The following is a 25,219-nucleotide window of genomic DNA, read 5'->3' as shown; positions in this document are numbered from 1 at the left end:
AATCTAAAAAACCAAAACAAACTAAGCAAATGACTAGAACAGGAACAGAGTCATAGATATGGAGATTATTTGGAGGGTTATCAGCTGCGAGGGGGAAGGGAAAAAATGGGGAAAAGGTCTAGGAATTAAGAAACAAAATGGGAAGGTAAGAAATAGAAGAGGTTAAGAATGGTATAGGAAATGGAGGAGTCAAAGAACTTACATGCATTACCCATGGTCATGACTAAGGGGGGTGATTGCTGGAGGGAAGGGGGATACAGGCAGAGGGGGTCAAAAGGAGAAAAATGGGACAACCAGAACAGCATAATCAATAAAACATACTTTTAAAAGGGTGATATTCAATATAATGGCTGAAAACATAAAACAATACAGGTATGTTATATGTAGATTTATTGAAGCTTCTAACTATGATCTATAAACACATACACAGTTCTCTATAGCTGTTCGAGTATGACAAATTACATGTAGATCACAAAGAGATTAATATCTGCTAAAGTCAAATCGAAATCACCCAAGCAAATGTTAAATAAGTTGACAGAGAATGCTAATTCTTTCCCATATTCTACCACCCTACCCTGCAAACCACCTACATGGGACTCCTCTTACATGTGTACAGGTAAAAAGAAAAACATCCAAACAGTTTACACTAGAGTTGTTTTAATCTCTAAATGAAAAATAAACATAATTATAAAATCACAAATTTCTTGAGTGGTGTACAAAAGAAAATAAATCCTACACATTCATTAGAGAGCATACTGGATAGATAAAAATGTACATAGTATTTCTCCACAAGAAGTTGAGCTATTATGAAGAGATCATACATAGAAAATGTTCTTTACTTTTAATATGACAAAACAGACAACGCATTTACCTCAATCTTTTCATTTGCAAGGTATAACACTCCCAAGTTGGTCCATGCAACAGCATTCTGAAAAACATATATATGTATAAAAATTAATTCCCTTGTCTACATGGAAGTATCAGAAAATTATTAACACTAAATTTCAAAGTTCTTTTCATAGATAGACACATAGAACACTCACAACTTGCTCTGATTGGATTGATTTGATGAAACAGTGCTGAGCAAGGGCATAATTTCCAATACCTGAAAAAATACAGAATTTGTAAAACTGAGCATATTACCTGAAATGACAATATTCTAAAATTATTGAAGTGTTATGCAATTCTTACCACTGTAACACGAAACCACACCAAGAGCATTCCAGTATAAGTGATTATTACTATTGAGTCTCACTGCCTTTTTTAGACACTGAAAAGTAAAATTAGATTAATTTTTAATCCTTTAAATGTCAACATTTATATCAAGATAAATGTGGTTTATGTGAAATCACTAGAATATTTACATTATCAAAAACGTCTTTCAGAAAACTACTTAGTATTTTTTTAAGTTTATAAAAAAATTTCTCAAAATCATACATGTAATGATTTCTCCAACAATTCTTTAAGATCATTCACGGTGCTGCCTGTTTCTGCTAGATGTTGTGCTTGGCGATAATAATTAATCCCAAGATCACACCATGTATTAGATGTAGACATCAGTTTTAATGCACGTCCATAACACCTATGGAAATATAAAAGTGAATATTATGTTTTGTTATAACATCCTAATTTAATTTGAATGTCATTCTCTGGCAATCTTTGTAAATTACCTTCCTCCAAGATGAAGGAGCTCATTTTTCTTTAATACTTGTTTTCCTTCTTTCTGACCTAGAAGGACTCCTAAAACATGCACATTCACTTTAGATGGTGAGACAGCATACAGGCTAGTACAAGCATCCCCAACCAGCTTCCAAAGGCAAGACACATCAGCTCGATGCTGCAGAGCCCTGAAAAAGAAAGTGGGATTCTTTTAAATTATATCCAAAAAGTACAGACTTTATCTCTCTCACTATTACTTACAATTAAAACAAAAAAATTATATAGCTGTCCCTCACTATATTGTGGTTCCCTTATTGAGGCTTCACTGTATCTCGGGTCTTAAAACCCACAGAAAATTAATTATGATGATAAAGTGAACTTCTTTTTAGAATGAGAAAATCACAACTATAGTTTTCATTTTTTTTCTTCTTGAGATCTTATAAATAAAACACAGCAATTTCATTTAGGCCAAATCTTGATAATCAGCTATCACAAACAGCTATGTTACTGGCAGATGGATAGGCAGATGGAATATTTTTCATTGCCTTTTCTACTCATGGAGTCCAGCCAAAAATCATTTTCCAATATCTAAAATACTTGAAGGGAAGTAAGATTAATTAGTACAGTTATCACTGAAAACCCCTTGTGAGGACCAGGAGGGAGGACAACACATTTCTAGTGCTTTTGCCTAAATATCTTAACATAATTTCTAAAATTGACAGCATGAAAAAATATGAGACATAAAAGGAGAGAAACAAGCAATTTTAAGTGTCTATACACTCATTTCCTTTTCATTTCAATAAAAAAATATGCGAAGTGAAATGACTTCTACCCACTTACATAAGTATTGTAGTAGTGTGAACTTTTAATTAGAGAAATAAATATAAATTTTGGGATTATCACTTCAAAGCTTTATATACCTCCTTATAATTGGTTGTGTTACATGCTTTCCAAAACAAAATTTCCCAAGCTAAGAAAGGCAGTATTTTTAGCTCAAGTATCATGACTCAAAGGTTCACATTTACTCTTAAATATAGTTCCAAAAAAGTACACCTTCTTCACAATACCTCCGTTTTTGGTAAGAGCTATATTATGTGAGACTTGAGAAACAGCAGTAAAAATCAGTGGGAGAAAAAAAGCTAAGGTTTTCATTTCATATTTGGTTCATATTCGAAGCAAAGCAATCCTAGAGCAACCAAATCAAGAGGGAACAGAGAAGAAGGCAAGTAAGAAAGGAAAAGAAGGGAAGCACAGAATGATGTTTAAGAGCAAAAAATATTCAAATGTATGTCTAACTTGTTGACTTTTTAAAGCCATCTACCACAAATAACACCTTTATCTAGCTAATGAATTTACAGTTCTATAAAATACCAGATTTACTCAAATTTTTCTGATGCCTTTCTTTTATTGGACTTCACTGTTTTTTCCTACAAAGATTCTCTCCAGGAGCAATCAGATTATTTCTTTCCCTTTACCTTTGGCCCTACCAATAAGCTTAAAATAAGCCCTTACCAATGATGTAAAGCACATTGTGCACCTGAAGCCCCTCTTTTCCGATCATTCCAATTCTAGATACATTTCTAGGCCTCCTGAAAGAACACTACGCTGCTCCACTATCAGGCGGCTTCTCCCTTCCCACTCTTTCCTATATGTCCAGCATGTCATTCACTTAAGAACAAGAAATTATACTTATCCCCACTGCAAAACTACTAGCATATACATTAGAATATGTTCTAGAATTAATTTGTCTGTTATTCTTTATGCTTGATATTCTGAATAATGAATGCTATAACTAACAAAATTAACATAGAATGTTTTTATTCTAAATAGAATTTATTCTAAATTTGGCTTTATTGTTATACTAAGAAAAAAACACAATAAATAATAAGAATAATACTAACCGAGTAAAATATTCCAGTGCTTTTTCTATGTAGTCTACAGCTTTCCCATCCAGATAATCGACTAGAGCTGCTTTTGCCATCATGAGATGGCATTCCCCCAGACCTGAAATCAGGTAAGGTGGCAGCTGTTAAAACATGTACACAACACTTAGAATAAACTTCAAATAAATTTACATTAAAGCTGCTTTCCAGAAAACGAAGCTCTTATTTTAGATATCTATTTCAGATCCAATATCTATCATGATATTTGTCTAAAAGTTAAATCTCTATCATACTACTATTTACTGATGGTTATGAATCAAGAGTTGATGTTTCTATATTCAAATGTATACAACAAGCTATACTATAAGAGGTTCATACTGGATGCTATTGACTAAAGAAGTGTTTTTATCAAGTTGTTCGATGCATTCAGGAAATTCAAGGATTTTGTACTTCAGTATCATAAAAGTCAAAGGAGCTATTATTTAAAAAAAATTACCTTTCAAAGCAGGCACATAATCTTCTTTCTTTTTAATGATCAGCTGGTATTGAACAATAGCCTCCTTATATTTGCCTAGGATTTGCTGTATTGCTGCAACCTTAAACACACTGTATGTGGATTCTGGGTTCAGCTCACTGGCTTTTGTGAAGGATTTCAATGCTGTTGTATAGCCACCTCTACTTAAGTAGGCCTCTCCTAAGGATTCCCAACAGTTGAAGTCCTTTGGGTCTGCCCTTATTGCTGCCTGTAAACTAAAATTTCAAGAAAATAAGAAGATGAAAAGCAATAGAACTGCTTCCACATCTGAAAGGAAAATATAAAATAAATAATTCAAATGAATCACACATATTGATGCTTCCTTTTATATAGAAAAGTTCTATTTAAATATCTGTTCCTTTTGTAAGTTGAATATTTTTAATACTAAGAAATTTTATTACAAATTTGGAATGAATAAGAACAAAATAACTTTTTTTAAAAAGTGCTGACCAGAATTTCTTTCCTTGACTATCTGGAAAAACTTTCCTATCCTACCAGTATGCCTCATCACAGTTTATAAACCCACACCAAAATGGAAACATCACAGTTAAAAAAACTAGAATAATAGGCAAGCTTTAAATTTCTGATTAAATTCCATTTCCAGAAAAAAAATTTAAATACCTGTATTCTAGGTATTGAGATATATTAGAAATAATTTTATCTTTTTAAAAAATATTTATTTTTAGAGAGAGGGTAAAAGAGGAAGAAAGAAAAAGAGAGAAACATCATCTATGTGAGAGAGAAAAATCAATCAGTTGCCTCTCACACATGCCCCAACTGGGGACTGAACCCACAACCCAGGCATGTGCCCTGATCAGGAATCCAACCCACAACTTTTCAGTTTGCAGGATGATGCCCAACCAACTAAGCCACTCTGGCCAAGGCAAAACAACTTTATCTTGATTCAAATATATTTTATTTACCCTTAAGTGAAGCTCAAACCAAATGACTAAAAATGAGCTGCTCCAAATGCCCTTCAAGCTGCCAAATGTACCCCCTGCCCAAAACCAATGTATTGTTCAGGGGGAGAACAAAGATACTAACCCAGGCTTTTATTGTTCCTTAAATTTCTATCTAGAACCTACTGTATGTATAATACTATTACGAGTTCACCAGACTGGCTCTCTCCTTAACTACAGGACATCATTTAATCCATTTTTGCAATTCCAGTGCCTTGCAGGTAATAAGAACCAACCATCGTTAAATTATTGTTATTGTTACTGTTGCTATGTCTTCCCTCAAGATACAACCTGGTATGAGGCAACCTGTAAAGTTCATTTTGGGTACAAATGGAGTTTAAATTAAGAAACCACTAGGTTGTGAGACAGAGCTTAAATATAAGTAGGTATCTTACTCAGCCACTGCTTGAGAATGCTGACCAGCTTTCAAATAGTACAGGCCTCGTCTAAGCCAGGCCCATTTTGCAGTTCCAGCACTCGCCTTTTGAGTTACTGTTGTCAGGATAGCTAAGGCAGTTTCCTAATAAGAAGAAAGGAATAATATTAGAGATATCAAATATTATATTTTCAGAACATCTATGTAAAGTAGGCAAATACATGAGGTCTGTCCAGAAAAAAGTCCACCCACTGTTAATATAATGAGAAAGGTTTGTGTGACATGATGTAACCTGACAGCCAAGGAGAATGGACTAGAATGCGCATGTGTGAACAATGATGACTTCATTGTATTAGTCTGTGGGGGTAGTAGACATCATTGAGTGAGCATGTGTACTGTATGGCCATCACATTCAAAATGACTGAGCAAGTAGAGAAAGGAATTTTGCATTAAGCTTGAACATTCCTCCACTGCAACTATCAGGATGATTCAGAAGGCCCCATCTATGGGCAACTGGAGATTGGCAGCTTCATCAGGACAATGCATCTGCTCATGCATCATGTCTTGTGCAGAGTTTTTTGGTGAAACATCAAATTACCCAGGTGACTCAGCCCCTCTATAGCCCAGATTTGGCATTCTGTGACTTCTGGCTTTTCCCAAAGCTAAAATCACCTTTGAAAAGGAAGAGATTTCAGACCATCAATGAGATTAAGGAAAATACAACAACGGGGCAGCTGATGGCAACTGGGAGAACTGTGTGAGGCCTAAGGTGCCTACTTTGGTACTGGACAATGTTTCTTGTATCTTGTATCTTCTTCAGTAAGTGTCTCTATCTCTCATATTACATGGCTGGATACCTTCTGGACAGACCTTATATTTTCATTTATCACTTCTAATTTTTAAACTTACACTGGTATGTACTAAACTACAGTTTCAATAATAAATGATGAGAATTTTAATGTCTGCCAAAGAAAAGAAAACTTACAGTGAAAAAAAAGTTTCTATTGCAACTATAAAGATAAAAACAATGATAACTTTCAAGTATACATGTATGAAAGTATTTCTACTTCTACATTTCACATGAAAATATGACGAAAATGTTTAAGTCATTAGACACACCATCTCTTCAAGCTCCATGCTTAAATCAACAGCTGCAGCTCCAGATTCAGCATCAGTGTCATCTAATTCAAAAGCTTTCCTGTAGCATCCACGGGCTCTGTTTTTATCTCCTACTACATCTCTGTAATAATGACCCAAATAGCAGAAAACTTTGCCCATGTATGTATCCAGTTTAGCAGCCTTCGAAATAAAACACAAAAGATAAATACATGTATTATGTATTTTTTAAAAGAAAGTTTTATTAAATATATAAAAATATGCCAAAACATTCTTTAATGTAAGATTTAAAATGACATAAAAGCCAGCTGTCACTGCTTATAAGTGTGAAAATGTTATCTTTGTTAAAAGGTGTGTGATATTTGAATTGTTACATTACTCTGCTTTTATTAGACAAGATAAGAAAACACTTCTAGACTTTAAACATCCAAACAACAAAAAGTTAAACATCTAGAATTACATAAGGCTCATATGCCCATAAAATGAGAGTGGAAATTTTCTAAAAACAACATTGTTTTCCAGATATAACCATGTCTCATTTTCTATAACATGTGATTCTTAAATAAGTAACTTTTACACTTCTATGGTTTAATTTTCTCCTTGAAAACCCACATAACATTCTCACAAACCTTATGTGTGAGATATGAAACATGAAAACAGTTCAGTAGTAATTTTTAAAGTATCTAACTTATACAATTATTTATGGTTTTATAATGAATCCATTTCAACAAAGAATTGAATAGTAGCTTATTTTACCTTTAAATGAACTTATTTTACCTTTAAAAAGTGAGTAAGAGCCTTTGTTTTATCTTTTCTTGTTTCTTCGCCCATGAACCAATATATTAACCCAAGTTGGTAATGATATTCAGCAACTTCATCATCTTTCTCAAGAGCTCTCTGAAAACTAAGTCATGAGGGGAAGTAAAAAGGAATTCTGAAATATATATGATATAGCAGACTCCTAGCTGAAACAATCAAAGTTTGAGTGATTCAAGGATGCTGAATTCGAAACAAGTCATTACTTTAGGATTCAGATTACAATGAGAAAAAAACTATTTGTTTTTCAATTACAGTAGCTTTAAAAAGGACAATGGCCTTTAGCTCTACCAATGTGCTAAGTGTTCACACTAAACTATGTTTGAACATTATAATCAATTAATCATATTTCAAATCCATAATGGAAATTTTTTATAGTTACTGTGTTATATGCTAAATACACTTCGTTTTTTATTTAAAAAAAAACTCTTTTATCCTCAACAGAGGACATTTTTTCATCCCTTTTAGAAAGAGAGGAAGGGAGAGCAAGAAACATCAATGTGAGAGAAGAATATCAACTGGCTGCCTCCTGTGAGCTTTTGGACCAGGGATAGTATGCATCCGGGCCAGGGACTGAACCCAGAACCTAGGTACGTTCCCTGACCAGGAATGACACCTGCAACCTTTCGGCTACAGGACAACCCTCCAACCAACTGGGCCACACTGGCCAGAGCTGCTAAATACATTTCTTAAAAATGCTAATAAAGCTTACATAGATCAAATTTATACAGAATTGGATCTTTATCAAGTCCAGTTGTTTTGAATTTTTGAAAAATTTAATAAACTAAGATATGACTTGCTTCTATGAGCAATCTATATACTCTTACCATTTTTCTGCTTGTAGATAGTTCTTTCTGGTAAAATGAATGAAACCTTCCAGAGCGTGAGCTTCAGCTAGGTCAGGGTAAGAAGACAGAACATTTTCCATAACCTATAAAGTAGATAGCTGTCAATTCCACATCCAAATAAAAATAACCTAACTTAAAAAAAACTCATTTTGGATAAAAAAAACAACCTTTGAAGCTTCATCTAATGCGCCTTTGTTCAGATAGGCCAAGCTTTTGAGAACCAAAAGTCCTGGGACGTTATTTGCATCCGAAACCTTGAAAGCAATGGGAAAGAATTGCTATAAGTCTCCTTCAATGTAATGCAGCAATGCTGACTTCAATTAAAGAATGACCACAGAAGAGCACAGAATAAAGACACAGAGGTCCTGATTTCTATCACTATTACCACTTTCATTCTCTGTAACCTTTGTATTAGGAAAAATTTCAAACACATAAAAAGAATTAGAGGACAGTATAATAGAATCAGTCACATGTACTCACCATCCAGCTTCAAAATTAGTTCAAAGCCAAACTTTTCTTCTCAATAGCTCCACCCATTTTACTATGCCCTTGCTTGGACTATCCCACACATTTTGTAACTTTTTATCTGATACTTCAGCATCTATATCTAAACATTAAGTTTCCTGTTTAAATAATAATCATACTACCATTATTAATACCAAAACCAATATATCATTAGCATCATCAAACAATTCGTGTTTAAAGTTCTCGGTTGTCTCATAATATATTTGAGTAATTTATTTTCATCAAAATCTAAGTAAGGTACATACATTCAAAGTCACTAATAGGTCTATTAAGTCTCTTTTAATCTCTAGGTTTCCCTTCCGTCTCTTTTTTCCCCCCATTATAGTTTAACTGTTGAAAAATATGAGCATTTTTCAGTTTCTCATAATCTGTTTTTTTGCTGAATGTTCTGTCATGGTATTGACATGTTCCTTGGTCCTCTGTATCGTCTGTAAATTGGATAATCCAGGTTTGATGTTTTGGCGAGGGTCGCTCATGTGTACTTGCACTTGGTGGTGTCTAGTTGTCTTTTTTTCCATGATGCTAATAAGCAGCCCTTGATAGTTGATGCCTAGATCTACTCATTCAGCACAAATTGCAAAAATGGTGATTATTTTTCTCATTCTATCATTCATTTGTGGAACACTAAAACAAAGAGAAATTTCCCCTCTTCTCATTATATGTTTGATTATTCTTAGGAAAAGTCACACAGAAAAAGCAGGAACAGTTTCAGGAACAGTCATACAGAAAAAGTCATACAGGAAAAAAAAGAAAATGCCTTAATTCTTTTCAATTGGCTGCTTAGCATCCTCTAAAGATTTATTTTATTGAGGATATTTTGCTGATCTTTTTGTATAATAAACATGCGAATTTAAACATATCTGAAGTCTTTCAATCCACTGCAATAATTGGTACTCAAACTATCCACTCTTCAGTCACTGACAATCAATCCATGCCAATTCCTGAGCCGTTCTGACACAAAGCTGGGGTTCCTTTAGAGTTTCCTTGCTTTCTAACACTGTGCGATGTCATTCTGTACATTTTCTCTCTCAGACCTGGACTCTGCCAGTTCGCCAAAGAATTTTTGTTTTCTTCTTAAAAAAAAAAAAAAAGTATTGGAAAACCTCTACAGAGCATTCACACAAAATGCATTATCAGTGGGAAGAAAAGTAGAAAATAAAACAAGATACGAGTTCCTAAAGGTTGCCGACAACCCTTCTAATTTCAGAGAAATAATATGAAATGCAAAAGCCCTTTGAAATATATAAAAAATGACTTTTAAAATCAAAACCTTACAATATACTGAGTAATATAACTTTAATTTTAGATTAAAAATCCTTTCATCTAACAAAAATCTTTAAAAACACTATGTTGTTATAAGTAATGATTTACCAGTTAGTTTTTTTGCTAGGGAATTTCAAGTTGCTTGGAACAAAAACATTAAGAAATCAGTTTCATTCTTAAATATCAATCTTCTTCTTAGTGTTTTATTGAGTAAATCAAGTAACATCCTTTACCATGAAGCTACTAGTGTCCTTAATTATTCTTGCCAATAATCAGTAAAATATTTTCTGTAAGAAAAAATTTAGAATCCCAAATTAGTAATAATCAAGTAGTAACCTAAGAGAGCAAAGAGAAAAGAGAATAAGAGGAAGAACTAAAGAAAGACACTGCATCGTATGAAGAGCATTGTAAGTACTTAGCCAAGAAGTTTCCATTTGTGTGAGTGATTCACAAAAGTATAGATGTGGTGAATTCATACCTCTAACACAAAATTCATGTAAGAAAACATTTGTGGTAAGGAAAAAGTGGCTGATGCCTGGTTGATGGGAAACTAATTAAGTTAAAGGGGGAAATTCAAAAGACTACCTGATCCAGAGTACAGATTGCTTCCTCTGAAGATTCATTATCTGAGAGTTTAATCAAAGCCTCTGCTTTCAAACGAAGACAAAGATTCTTCTGATGAAGGCTGCCACCAGACACACCAAGATTATCTATCTTCTTCAGAGCTGACAAAATTAAGACGTCAGAATGAAGACAACCATATCCACTTCCTTTTTTTCTTTTTAAGAGAGATATATAATAAATTATATGAATAAATTGTTTAAAAATATACATGAAGAAAATCCAAAGCCAAGTATGAATCCTTCACTGAACTCTTTATGGAAATATCTGAATTTTAAACAGAACAGTTTTCAATTAAAATCTTTTTCTTCGTGTAACATAATACAACTGAACATCCTGAAATACAATTGCTATCCCCATCTGCTAACATTACAAAGGTTATCTTTAGCCCATGCATCTGTAACAAACAGCACATTAAGGATATTGGAAAGGAAAAAAGCTGCATTAGAATAGACCAGGGTGAACTATTTCTCAACTATAGAGGCTAGGCCACCAGCCATGTCAGAGCAGTGAATCTCTTCTTGTGATTGGCTATCCCATGCCATTCAAATAGGTTCTAAGACGCCTTTCCTTATCTACATCAGAGGAATCAAGAACTAGTGAAGGCACTAGGACACACCAGGAACTTCCTTGTTATGAAGACAGAGTACCACTATGCAAGCCAATTCTGACTGTTAAAATGCCAAGAGTCAGAAATTTTTGATAAATATTCATTGTCAGTTAAACAATAAATACACTAGTACACATGCATAGAGACTTGGCATTTTTTAATATCAATGAAATTTAAATTAGTTGGCAAGTTCAAATACAAAAAAATAGCAGTCTTTAAGATATATCTGGTTGTTTGTTTGTTTTTTTAAACACTATCTTTCTCCTTTAAGCTGAAAAGAAACAGGATTGGCAGCACTTAAAGATGTCAGAAATACCTTGATTGCATGAAAGAACAGCTTCCTTAGGTCTATGCATTCTGACTTGGGCTTCTGCCAGATGATACCATCCATTGGCACATTGAGGGCTTTCTTTTAATCCTAAAAGGATAAAAGCAAGAAGAAAATCCAAGGTTTCCATAACTACTGAGATGAATGGCATCACCATCTCCTCTCCAAATCAGACTTCTCCCCTTTCCCTCATCTCCCGCATCCACTCAGCCACAAAGCCACACTGATTCCAGGCCCTAGTCCCTTTCTTTCCCTCCAGGGCTTCAGTTCAGACTTCCGTCACCTTTATCCCAGATCAGTACGAGTGCCCGCCACCCACTCAGATTCATTTTCTACACTGTGATGAGAGTATTCTAAAACTGCAAACGGAATTGTGAGGTTCCCCTGCTTCCACTGGTTCCCTGCTACCCTTAGGGTGCTTACAAGGTTTGCATGGCTCTTCCCCAGCTTCAATTCTTGCCCCTTCCTCCTCCCACACTTCATTGGCAAATCTGGCCCAACTACAAGCAGTTCCCTGAATACCAGCTTGCCTCTAACCTCAGGTTACTTCATTTCTAGGCTTGAAATGCTCCTCCCACCACCAGGCTTGAATTTGTCATTCAGATCTCAATTTGAATGTAAGGATAGAGATATTATTATCACTATTTTATAAATGAAGACACTGAGACAAAGAGAGTTTAATTAACTTCCCCAAGGTCTTGAAATTATTAAGTGACAGAGTTAGAATTCAAACTTAAGCATACTCCAGAGTATGTAAATTCATTTTTTTTCACTCCTATGTTAAACATAGATTCCTTAAAGAAAAGCCCAAAGTTAAATACCTACTGACTGAATAACAACTATACCTCATGTTACATGGTACGCATGGTACACTTACCTTCTGTCAAGTTCCTAACAGCATCTTCATACTTTTTGTCTTGTAATGCTATGATGCCTAAACCAATAAGGCCTGGGCCACTGTTTGAATCCATTTCCACTAGTCTGCAACAATACTGCCGTCCTTCAACAGTAAGATTACCTGGAGTTAAAAGAAAAAGTTATTAGCATACATATACCAAATTTCTAAGCATCAAAGCCTATATATAATTTAAATCTCAAAAGCTGTCTTTAAAAAGAGAATGAAATGGCTACTAAAATTGCACCTTCAATTTCTACCCATCTGAATCAAAACTCTCTTACTGCATGTAATCACAACACAAAAGACTACTCTGGCTACATAAACTGTTATTATTAGGGCAAACACTCCTGGGATCAAAAGGAAAAAAGCCAATCATGTATCTTTCCATGATCATCCATACTTAGAGTACCTAAAAACTGCACACAAGTAAGAAAAGTGGGTAGGTACTTTGAAAATAGTTTCCAAAAGGCTAGGATGAACACAAAAAACTTTTAAAACAAGGTAAACTTTCCTAACATGTTCCCTTTTGCTAACATTGGGAGCACAATCATAGAAAGAAAGAGAATTGGGAGGATTGCATTCATGTCTAGCTGCGTGCAACACAGTCTTTATATATGACCACATGGCCCTTGAGGAATTCTCTGTAGTGTTCCCGAAAGCCATCGACAGTAATAACACAACTGATCCTATGTCAAGACACAAGGAATATTCCAGCTTCAGTACTCAATTCTCCTCTCCTCCATACTAATTCCTGATGAAAATATTAACTAAATAAACGTAGACAATGATGACAGGAAATTGACTTCATTGTTTTTGAATAGACAATCATTTATATAACTTATCTGCTCTTTTTAACATTTAAAAGATTTCAAGATTCCAGATTTAATGACTTTAAAACAGTTTGACTATGTTGTTTTTATTCCTCAATAAGATAAGCCAGACTTGGGGCTAATGAATACTACATCTCCATGGATAAAAGGTATTCTGAAGAGATTGAGGGTAGATGCCAAGTAATACCTATGAGAAGTCTGTTTCCTAGAGTTTACTACAAAAAAGTGAGTTTTAAAAAATAACTAATTCATTTCTCACATCCCAAAGAAACTGATCACTACCACAGAATTCTTCTTTTAAATAAACCTAGTTAGAGGGAAAAAAACAGCATGTATTCAATTCTTTATTTTCAAATATTTCTAGAACACAAAATCTTAAGCTCTTTTCTCTTTGGATTGAAGAACCAAGCTTTATTATCCTCCCCAATTTCAGCAATAAAGCAAAATAAAATAAAATAAAAAGTCATTTAGCATGAAACAGCATTCATCAGATGACAATTGTGAAAGCTATTTACTACTTGTTATGTGAAGCTTTATAAACTGAGTCATTTTGAAAATCAGCCTTCCAGTCTCAACATGCAAAGGAGAACAAAGAAGAATGAAATATATTTGTCCCCAATGAAAGAGAACCCAGTGATTAACTCCTGTCAAGCAGCAAATTTCAAAGATACTAAAGTGCTCTGGGGGAGGATAGAGACCTTAGAATTTTCAGTTCTTAATACACAGAAAATTTGGTTTAGAGGAGCAATAAAAAGAAATAGAAGTCATTTAAGCAGTACTACTGTAGTTTCACTCTAGAATATTAATTTACCTTAGAAGGTACTTAAGCCTAAAATGCTCTGTTCTACAAGTTCTTATGACCCAAAGCTGAGCAGGGAAAGCACTCTTCCTTGTGTACCACATACGGGAACACCCCCCATCCCATCTTCCCTTTGCCAGGACATTGACTTCTCTTTCTTTCAACTCTGCAAAATAGCCACCCCAAACCCTTTTCAAGAACTTTCTTTTCGCATAAATCAATACACTCTTCATCAGTCAGCATAATCCCTTTGCTACCTCTTTATTAGAAACTTAGTCAAATGCTGAATTTAGGTACAAAACTCTGAAGACTCTGTTGATTGCGTTTCTTCTATATTTTTGTAGGCTTTGGAATATAAGGACCATGTTTCCTCAACAAATGCACTGTGTAAGCATAAATGTACTTATTGAAAAAGCATGTAATCAGTTCTCAGGAAGAAATTTCAAAGTATCCTCGTGTGCCATTTGGCATATGAGCAGGTCTAGAATGAGGAAAAGGTACAAACCCCTGACAGCTGAACGGGCACAGACAGAAAAGAGTAAACACTAGTCATTAATTTCTTAATAGCAATTTTAACAGTAGAAAATGGGACAGAGGGGGATGTACCAGAGGCAACACCATAATCAGTCCACTTATATTGGAAACACATTGGGACTCATGGTAAAATTGAAGATACTGGGTGATTCTGAAACTATGCTTCCTATCAGCAAAATACACACACACACACACATACATACTCATTCACAAGCATGCTCTGTACTGAAAGTCTCTTAGCTGGCCTCATCCTCCTTGACTTCAATGCACTGTTTATGTTAGCTAGTCCTTTCTTCTTAAAACTCTGCTGCCACGTGGTTCTATTGCAGTTCTCCTCTAAAAGTTTTCTTTCCCTCTACCTGCTTCCTCTTCCTCTCCTTTAATTTCAGTCAGTCAAGTGCCTGGATGGCTTTTTTAACAGCGGCTAAACACTTCATCATTGTAATTTATCTGATTTTAAAAGATAATGCCAATAAAGGCCTCCTAATCATAAAGTCAGTTACAGATCTCTTCTCTGAATGCTCTTTGGCTGCCTTCTGTGCTACTTTGCAGGCCCCCAACCTTCCTAACTGACTTCTCCTCTTTTCTTTACTCTATTTTCCTCTCCCCCTTCTCCCTCCCTTTGCCTCCAAGCTGGCCAGAACTGCACGGGTACAGTGAGAACTTTTTGCCCTTAGTTTTACTCTGAAGTCATCCACTACACTTCCCTCTCACCTATTGCTGTGTACTGGTTTGACATGGTTTCAAAGACACTTGTTTATGACAAAAAAATAAAGTTTTTAAACGTTTAGTTTATTGATTATGCTGTTACAGTTGTCCCATTTTTTCCTCCCTTTTATCCCCGTCTGCCTTGCACCCCTCTCCCATCATCATCCTCCCCGCACCCCTGCCCCACCACCCTGTTTAGTTCATGCTCATGGGTCATACACATCAGTTCTTTGGCTTCTCCATTTCCCATACTATTCTTAACTTCCTCCTGTCTATTCCGTACCTGCCATTTATGCTTCTTATTCCCTGTATCTTTTTCCCCACTCTCCCCCTACCCTTCCCTGCAGATAACCCTCCATGTGATCTCCATTTCTGTGATTCTGTTCCTGTTCTAGTTGTTTGCTTAGTTTGTTTTTGTTTTTTAGGTTCAGTTGTTGACAGTTTTAAGTTTGTTGTCATTTTACTATTTGTAGTTTTGATTTTTTTAACCTTCTTTTTCAATTATAATTTATCTTGTATTAGTTTCAGGTGTAGAGCATAGAGGTTAGACAATCCATCCTTTACAAAGTCATCCCCCCAATATTTAAAGTACCCACTTGGTATTATTGATTGATTACATTCCCTATGCTGTACTTTAGATCCCTGTGACTATTTTGTAACTACCAATTCGTACTTCTTACTTCCTTCACTTTTTCACCCAGTATTCCAACACCTCTCCCATCTGGCAAGCATCAGTCTGTTCTCTGTGTCTATGAGTCTGTTTCTATTTTGTTTGTTCATTTATTTTGTTCTTTAGATTCCACATATAAGTGAAATCATCCGGGATTTGCCTTTCTCTGTCTGATTTGTTTTTAAGAGTTAAGTTGTTTTGATACAAGAGTGAAGTAAGATGTGTCAGGGTATCATCATCTCTTCTGTTGTCACTGGTAAGCACTCAGCACCTCGGCTGCTGCGGGGCACCACTGGGGACTTATCCATTAAAAAAAAAATATGAAGAAGCAACTACAGAAATGGAACATTTAGACTGTAAACACTGAGAGTTTGTGAGGACTACTCAAAAGTGTTTGGTTTGGGCAAGGCGACCTTATGCTGATCCAAAAGCTCTCCAAAGGTCTTTGGGGCATTAGCTCCCACATTGGTGAAAGCGACTCTTTTACCAGGGGTGGTGAAAGCTGTGCAGTGGCCCCTGGAAAGAGAACATCCTGCCAGCCAACACCAGCACCTCGAGCACAACAGTTCCCTAGCAATGTGCTCTAGCAACAAGGGACTTTCTGGGTTTATGTTTGGCAACTTCTCAGTTGGTTAAGTCACTTCTCAGTTGTTTTAAGCCATCCTTTCCAGAAAAGAAAGCCAACCTGGCAGAAAAGGTAGAGCACAACTAAATTTGGACTGTATTTCTTCATCTCCCATTGCCTTAAACAACAATGTGACTAATCTGTTATTGGTTTGGAGTGTGTCATTTCTTTACTGGTTTCTTAAGAGACCTTATCCTGTATGCTACTGGCTTGTGAAATTCCTGCAATAAACCTGTGTTAAGTAAACTGTTGGCAAAGGCAAATTCAGTCTTTGAGCATAATATGCCACCCAAACAAAACACCTACATATAAATTATTCCAAACCATATGTCTAGCCTTAGTATTAATAGCTCATCTGCAAACCACTGACGGACAATTCCTTTTGAATGTCCATCAGCATCTCTCAACAACTTACCCTTCATACAAAGCATTATTCCACAGAGTAGGCCAATGTTTCAGGAGACCTACAAGTCAAAATTGATTTTCCCTACCATTACCACTAAAAATCTCTTCTTTTTTTTATTCAATGTTACTTTCAATTGCCAACATGTTCCCAATATCACTTAGTCTACTTAATCGAATCTATCTTCTATACAATATCTCCTGCACACCATATTAAAGAATTTATATTTCATAAATTAATTTAACATGACCCTTCTACTGTTTTCTTTTCTCGTATTCATGAAAAGTGCTTGTACAAGCCTAAATTTGACTCAAAGTAATGGAAAAAATATAGAAATTGCCAAATAAAAATCCAAGACTGAAGGTAACAGTTCTAAAATTTAATTCACACACCAGGGGAATACAAGTGCAAGTAGGACTTACAAGGGAATGGTAAAGAGGGGAGAGCTGGGACGGATGCAATGATACCTCCAAAAGGCCATTTTCCCTGAGTTACCCCCTATCGTGGTTTCCAACCATTTTCCTATTATGAAACAGGTGTCAGTCATTCATGTACAAAGCATTCCAATGTGTATACTCATTTATGAATGAAGAAAAAATTATTACTAGAGCTTTTCAATAATTTACAGTCACTACCATATTGGTGCTGATACTGCTATTTTTATTTCAATGACCAATTTCTGTGAACTTTGTTCACATCAGGTGAATATAGGCATGAATGGAATAAGATCCAAATTATTTAAAAACACCTTATTCAGCACAGATATTGAAACCAAAGACAGAGCCTGCTGTGAAAAACAATACGGTTCCCCTATAAGCTGGCTGCACACTGGCCACGGGCACAGCACACCCACTGCTACAGGTTTTAGCAACACCTGGCAAGCTAGCTGCCGTTGCTGCCCTATTCCCCCCAAAGAAGCAAGAACAGGAAGCATACACTGAGACACACTCTGACTTGAATCTGTTCCATTTCATTGAAAGAGTAGATAATTCTCACTTGATTCATATATACTGCAGTGTATATAATAATGTGCTTGTGACACTAATAACATCAATGCTGAAAATGTTAATCTTCCACAAAATCATTTGTGACATTCATAGCACTATGTAATACAGTCCAACCTACTGAAAACAAAATATATCTTAGCTATTCCTTCTACTATAGCAAATACAATTATTTTACTATTCCCCAAAACTCCACCAAGCTCCATACCCTTGCTCATGCCATCTGGAGTACATTTTACATCTTCTCATTTATCTAATGTTTATGGAAAATTCAAGACCTTCTTCAATCCCCACATTCAAAAAGACTTCACTGATCGATGACTCATAATTCCTCTGTATCACTATACTTTCCTATATTTATCAGCCTTTTCATGTACACAGAGACTATACACTGTACTTCTTTTTATTCCCAGAAATATTGAAATAATACCTTACACATAGTAGGCACTAAAACAATTTTTGATAAATAACGTCATTCCCACACTCATATACCTCTAGGACATGAAATGTAACAAAGAAGAAATTACCTGATTCAATTAAATGCAAACAAAGCACTTCTAATGGATATTGTACAGTGGGATAGATGTTTATCATTCCTTCACAGGCCTTCTTCAACCTAGCAGTTTCATGAGGAAACTTGGAAATATAAAAGTAAAATAAACTAAGTAGCAGTAAAATATACTTCTGGACACTTTCCCATTTAGAATAGCAAACTCACATAGAGATTTTAAAAATCAACTTACTCTGGATAAACACTGAATGAAATGTCTATAAAGTACTTGATGATCCTCACTAGGAACCTTATCTGATAAGTCCAGTGCATTCTCGAAAGCAGTTAAAAGCTGAAACAAATAAACAAGAAACATATCATCTGTAACAAATTTAAATGACAATTCTAAAACAGTTGAGTGCATAAAATTCAAACAAACTACACTCAACTCATGGCAAATGCATTTTATTATATGGCCCTGATAATTTCAATGAAGAAAAACATGTATATGTAAGTTCTGGAATACATTCTGATTCCACTGGCCAGCAGACTGCAGTGAACTAATAAGGGATAACTATAAATTGGTGACATTAATTTAATAGAACAGTCTTGTAAGTCTGCTATTCCTCATAAAACAGTCAACCAGAGATGCAGAGTCTCATATGCCAATGCAGCTGCTACTGTTTGGGTTACTTTTGAGAGATCTCTTCCGAAATCACCAGCATGTTCTTTGGAACGTCTCTAACAGTACCAAATTCTCAATCTTAAGAATATATTTTGTGAAGTTAAGTTATACTTTTGGTAAAAGAAAACCAGAAATAAAATAAATTATTATATAATATCATTAACTGATACTATAGTTAGCTCTATAGGAAAACTCCAAAAGAGGACTTCTAAATATGTTTTGAGCCAGAACAGCAATACTAGAATCCAAAGCAAGCACTTTAAAGGATACCATTCATTTGGTTACTTAGGTTCTCCATTTTTAAAAAGATTTCCCATGACTATAATGAAAACTCATAATACAGTTCACCATCTCAAAATTTTCTTCATGAATTATGGTTAAAAAATCTATATAAATTAGCAAAATTTTACTGCTCTGATGGAGGAGGAGGAGGAAGAAAAGGAAGAGGAGGAGAAACCACTGCTGCCTAACTGCCCTGGCCAGTGTGGCTCAGTTGGCCGGACCATTGTCTTATAAACTGTTGTGGGTTCAATTCCTAGTCAGAGAACATGCCTGGGTTGCAAACCTGGTCTCAGGTGGGGTGCCTACAACAAGAAACCAATCAATGTTTTTCTCCCTTTCTCTCTCCCTCCCCTCCCCTCTCTTTAAAAATTAAAAGCACGTCCTCCATGTCCTTGGGAGAGGATTAAAAAAATAAAGGAAGTCTAACTTAAACAGCCAAGCACAAGGGGTTAAAAAAAAACAATGAAATTAATCTACATGAAAAATAGGCAATACATTTGTTTTCTGAACACACTTAAATAACAGAGTTATCATTAACAATCAAGGTGAAAGTAACCACCTTTGAAAACCCTTTTATAGTATTTTTAACTGGTAGAAGTCAATTTAAGGATAAATATAACTAATTCTCTTTCATGAAGAAGTATAGTACAGATAATTCATAGACATTTTACCTATTTTGGTATGTGTTTGATTTTCTGGTAACCTATACTATTTCAGGAAAATAATGAAGTCATAATACAAAGGTATAATTTAAGAGAACTTGGTAAATCATCTAATTTTGTCACTGATCAATTTTTTCCACAACTGAATGTATACCCAGATAAACCCACACACAAACAAATGCAAATCTTGTTCTCACATTCCTACCCCCAGTCCTCAGCACACTGCCTGACATTTAGCAGGCTCTTGATAAACATTTTCTGAATCAACAGACAAAAGAACAATACACAAAGGAATGAGCATCCCATCCTGTACAGAGCCTGTCGTTGCTTACATTTAAATTTCCATTCAATTTAGAAAGTATACACTTAGTGTCTATATACTATAATAAACTAAGTTCACTTTTAAACTTACAAATATTAAAAAGTAGGATAATGGAGATATTTCCTAATTACGGTTCAAAGGCCATGTTTTTAAAGTATTTTAAAAATTATTTACAATTACTTCAAAATCTGCACATTAAAAAGGACTATTTCTTTGAACTAGTACTCCAAATGGGAAAGACAAATAGCATATGATTTCACTCACATGTAGAATCTAATTAACAAACTGAACTAACAAGCAAAATAGAGGCAGACTCATAGACAGAGAGAGCAGGCTGACATCTCCGGGGTTGGGTGGGGGGCAGCGGGAAGGTTCGAGGGGTGGAGGGATCCAGCAGAAAGTGAAAAGGACTCATGGACTTGGATAACAGTGCGGTGACTGTGGGGGGGGGGTGGTGGATGTAGAAGAGGGTATAAGGGGGACAAATGGTAATGGGAAAAAATAATAAAAAATAAACTATTAAAAAAAGAATAAAGGAAAGTATAACAATATTCTCTAATGAAATAGAGAATATCAACTTCTTCCAGGAAAAAAAAATATATACTTTGAATATATATTAACATATATATACAAACATATATGAATATATATATACTTTAAATAAAATACTCTAGTTGAATTGTTAAACCTCAAAGTAATTTAGTACTCTCAGTTCATAAATAAAAGGAACATGTCTTTAAGGCACAACTTTTTAAAAATTATAGCAGTTTCATAAAGGCCAATTTCATAGTTGTTGTTTTTACAGTGAAAAAGTAACTGATCTCTTGTTGATTCTTAAGAGAATAGAATTCTGATGCCCTAAACACTAATTCCACTCTGTCCAGATTTAGTAAAGGACTATAGGCCAATAATTCTGACTATCAGGAAGATTATTTAAAACTGAACATTTATAAACTATTTATTCTGACATATAGTACTTTTCTATATTCTAAATATATCATTATGCTTCCATTTTCTAAATTCAGGGGAATAAACAGGCCAATACCAATTGCTGGGTCTCACTGTTCTCATCCTCAGCACTCTCAGCCAGCAACTGAGTCAACTTCCTCCACAGCTGATGAAGCTCGTGGTTGTCTGCACCTTGCCCTTGCCGTGTCTCTATCAACTTCTGCCATGTTTGGGCCACCTATCATGGAAATTGAAAATGTTATTTTATCTTAAATATTAAAAATGTCAATAAAGAAATAAAATCTGCAAATAAAATATTTTATCTGCTAATGCATAAAACTAACAAAAGCACAGAACTCCATCTATTATGAATGCCATAAAAACTAAGTTGATTGGGTGAGTCTACAGTCATTACATCACTAGCATGACTGGGCTGTCCTAACAGTCTTCATAACTCACAGCATCAGCTATGAGACACTACCAATAGGCTACTATATTCTACAGGTAATGCTTTTACTTATTTTATTTATTCCTGCAGTTTCAAAAAGGTTCAGAAATTATAATGCCTGAAATTTAAATTCTGATTTATAGTTTTCAAATCACTATAATTTGTATCATTCCTCTAAATTTTTTAAATTCCATATTACATAGCAATTTTAAAAATTTTTCCCTAAACGAAATGAAAGCTTTCTTCTAATGATGGTTTTATTAAAAAAAGTATACTGCCCCCAGAAAATCATTAACCAACCTCCACGTGTTTCTTTTCTTGGTAATACAGATCCACAAGTTTCTTACAGACATCACACCACTTCTGTTTGTCAACACTTAAAATAAAAAAAAGAATTTTGAATATGACTAATAAAAACAACCAAAGACTTAAAACACCAAAATTAAAATATCTCAATAATACTGTCAGGTACTATTTCAAATCAGAACATAGTACATCTTTCATAGTACAGTAAAATTTTATAAAATGAGACTCTCATAAAAAGTTTTAAGAAATATTATTTATCTTCCATTACATTGACTGAACATATCAAGGTTCCCAAATTAATCAATCCTCTTACCATCAGTATTTGATTTTGTACTCAGCACAATCAAGAGGTTCTGTTGTAACTGTGTAAAAGAAAACCGTTTCCCAATTCCTAGTAAATGTTTGAAGTACTTCTATGTAATTTTTATCCACTTTTCTAATTCATGCTTTTAAAGAAACTGGTCTTTCCCCACATATTGATTACCTTTCATAAAGGTCCAGGAGCTTTTTGTAAACACGAGGTAAGTCATCCTTAGCATTTATTTGATTACATTTCTCATACAGGTTTGCTAACCCCTAAAATAGGAAGTAATAGAGATTATTCTTCCAAAAATATCTAGTGTTCTTGCATCTATTTTGCAAAAGTAACAATGTATAAAGATTATTTATGTTAAAGATAAGTACAATTAATAAATATGTCTGAGATCTGCCTCCAAATAATTAGAGATGGAGGGAGTAGGTGAAAGCTTAGGTGAAAAAAAGTGGCTGTGAGAGGATTTTAACTGAAGCTGGATGGTGGATATAGAAGGGCTCATACATCTTTCCTTTTGAAAATATATTCGAAGTGTTTCACAATAAAAAACATATTTTAATGGTTATTATACAATCTTAACCCCTAAGATATTACCATATAATGCTATTTTTATATAGTGAAACAAACAAAAAATCCAAGTAGTCTGTAGAAATTGCCATTTTTGTTTCAATAAAGATCAGATATCCTCAATCAATCAGTACATAAAAAAGGCAACCATCTAAGTCAGCGATTTTCAACCAGTGTGCCACAGAATTTTTAAAACATGCAATACCTGACTCTCTAGTCAGGGGCACCAATCTCTTTTCTCTTAGACTGTCAAATAAAAAAAATGACAATAGCCAACACAACAGTCATCCAGAGTGAAGAAATCAAAATTATACCTATTTTTTTGTCAGATCAACAAAAAATGTATTTTTTGGTGTGCCACAGAATTTTATTAATTAGTTTGTGTGGCACGAGATGAGCGAGGTCAAAAACCACTGCTCTGAGTGTGTCCCCAGACACCCTCGTTCACATCCGTGGTCCAGTAACTCTGACACAGACCCACATTCCCCAGAGCCTGCGGCTTCCCTTCAATCACGGTTTCTCAGATGGGACTAAGGTGTGAAACGAAGTCATTAAATAAGAAACAGTTGGAGAAGCCAACTAAAAAACGTCAAGACCATTAAATAAAAAAGAAGAATTTAACTTGTACTCAAAGAATTGCAAATTTTTAACATTATTTTTAGAAAATACAATGTGCATTTATTTTCTCTTGGGTAAACATGAAGTATATTTACAATAACTCTTGCATATATGCACATATAATTGAGTTGGAGATTAACACAAACATGTTTCAATTCCATTCCTTATATTTGGAAATAATTCATTGGGTTGGAGGGTTAAATAGTGGTAAATGGCATCAGTGACACCACTTTATTTTAAAATTAACTTTCAGGTTTAGAAGACCAATAAATTAAAATTTTTTTCTCATGTGGGGTAAGTGGAGGTTTAAAATTTTAAAATATAAAGCTATTACCTATAATTTTTAAAATGGGGGGAAAAACTCTTCCCTATGAGGAAAAAATGTTACATACCTGCCAAGCTAGTAACTGGTCGGGCTCTAGTTCAGCAGCTTTCTTATAGGCGCCCTGGGCCTGCTCAGGTTGTTCTAGCTCGGCTGCCGCAACACCAATAAAAACCCAGGCATTGTAGTTATTTTTCTCTTGTTTTAACACTGTCTGATTAAAAAATTAAAAGAGAAGGTCATTAAATTTGGAAGTGATGGACAAACAACAAGAAAAGGCAGTCTACTTGAAGGTCTAAAAATCTGGATCCATCACTAACTGGACAATCTTAAAAATGCCACTTAACCTCTCTGGTTTTCAGTTTTCTCAGTGAGAGAGGGAGTTGGACTGGATCAGTAATTTTAAGAGGTCTGAAATATGAGGCATATTTTTTAAAAGGTGCCCAAGTAATAATGATGCCTCCACCAAACGCCTCTCCTGGCCCCTTGAGAATACTGGGTATGGAAAGAACAGTAAGGCAGTTCTTACCGCCCAACCGTCCTGCCTGCCTCCACTCCACAGTGCTACCAGTCAACTCACAAAACTGTTTGCCACAGCATTGCACTTTACCCAGCTCCCATATTTCTATTCACTATGATAACACTTCACCACATTAGACAGGTATTTTCATCAACATTATAGGCTAGGAAAGTAGACTGACCCCAACGTGACTGTACAAAATATGTTCCAATAAACAGTGGTGATGAATGTTTAAACAATACCTGCCAACTAGAACAAAAATTATATGCAGAACTATTACTTTAAAAAATAATAGCTGTTTGCTAAGGGAAAATAGTTTGAAACAGGAAGCAAAAATGTTTGAGTAAAAGAAAACAAAAGTAGTAGCTAAAGAGAAATCAGCTCTTAAGGTCTTATACATTCTAGAGGAAATAAGAACATTTCCACGAGTTGCACAAGTCAGATTATTAGGTTTACATGTATCCACATGACACTTCTAGCAATCTGTCCCCAACGTACAGCACAAATTCATTCTACCCAACGATGCTGCCTCCTAAGAAACTGATAAGAATGAGGTTAACTACCAGAGTTACGCTCCAAACACTGAGGCCTTATAATGCTTATGTCCCTCACACCAAGGACAGTGACTGGCATGTAGCTGCTGAGCAAATGCCACAGTCAACCTACAATCAGTAAGCACCTACTATCTGCCTATTGGACCACAGTTCCCAAATTCCAAACACACTT

At 34.9% G+C, this 25,219-nt stretch overlaps 1 protein-coding gene across 2 annotated transcripts in view; it reads right to left on the bottom strand.

The window, feature by feature from the left end:
• The window catches only part of TTC37 (tetratricopeptide repeat domain 37), a 77,035-nt gene that overhangs the window by 42,258 nt on the left and 9,558 nt on the right, over window positions 1-25,219 (bottom strand). For both annotated transcript variants that reach the window (XM_045847930.1, XM_045847929.1), the window contains 21 exons: window positions 24,044-24,187; window positions 22,638-22,729; window positions 22,148-22,223; window positions 21,497-21,637; window positions 18,754-18,852; window positions 18,538-18,646; window positions 12,417-12,557; window positions 11,528-11,629; window positions 10,566-10,705; window positions 8,360-8,446; window positions 8,172-8,275; window positions 7,306-7,432; window positions 6,532-6,711; window positions 5,432-5,556; window positions 4,039-4,292; window positions 3,561-3,663; window positions 1,671-1,847; window positions 1,438-1,582; window positions 1,192-1,270; window positions 1,044-1,105; window positions 872-928 (listed from right to left, as the gene is read on the bottom strand). In XM_045847930.1, coding sequence (XP_045703886.1) covers window positions 872-928; window positions 1,044-1,105; window positions 1,192-1,270; window positions 1,438-1,582; window positions 1,671-1,847; window positions 3,561-3,663; window positions 4,039-4,292; window positions 5,432-5,556; window positions 6,532-6,711; window positions 7,306-7,432; window positions 8,172-8,275; window positions 8,360-8,446; window positions 10,566-10,705; window positions 11,528-11,629; window positions 12,417-12,557; window positions 18,538-18,646; window positions 18,754-18,852; window positions 21,497-21,637; window positions 22,148-22,223; window positions 22,638-22,729; window positions 24,044-24,187 — 2,544 coding nt within the window. The remainder of the gene's footprint in view (window positions 1-871; window positions 929-1,043; window positions 1,106-1,191; window positions 1,271-1,437; window positions 1,583-1,670; window positions 1,848-3,560; window positions 3,664-4,038; window positions 4,293-5,431; window positions 5,557-6,531; window positions 6,712-7,305; window positions 7,433-8,171; window positions 8,276-8,359; window positions 8,447-10,565; window positions 10,706-11,527; window positions 11,630-12,416; window positions 12,558-18,537; window positions 18,647-18,753; window positions 18,853-21,496; window positions 21,638-22,147; window positions 22,224-22,637; window positions 22,730-24,043; window positions 24,188-25,219) is intronic.

Source organism: Phyllostomus hastatus, unplaced genomic scaffold (assembly GCF_019186645.2).
Source record: "Phyllostomus hastatus isolate PE091 unplaced genomic scaffold, TTU_PhHast_1.1 phas_contig_58, whole genome shotgun sequence".
Classification (NCBI taxonomy): domain Eukaryota; kingdom Metazoa; phylum Chordata; class Mammalia; order Chiroptera; family Phyllostomidae; genus Phyllostomus; species Phyllostomus hastatus.
Note: the sequence above shows the minus strand (reverse complement) of the source record. Positions and strands in the feature narration are given on the sequence as shown.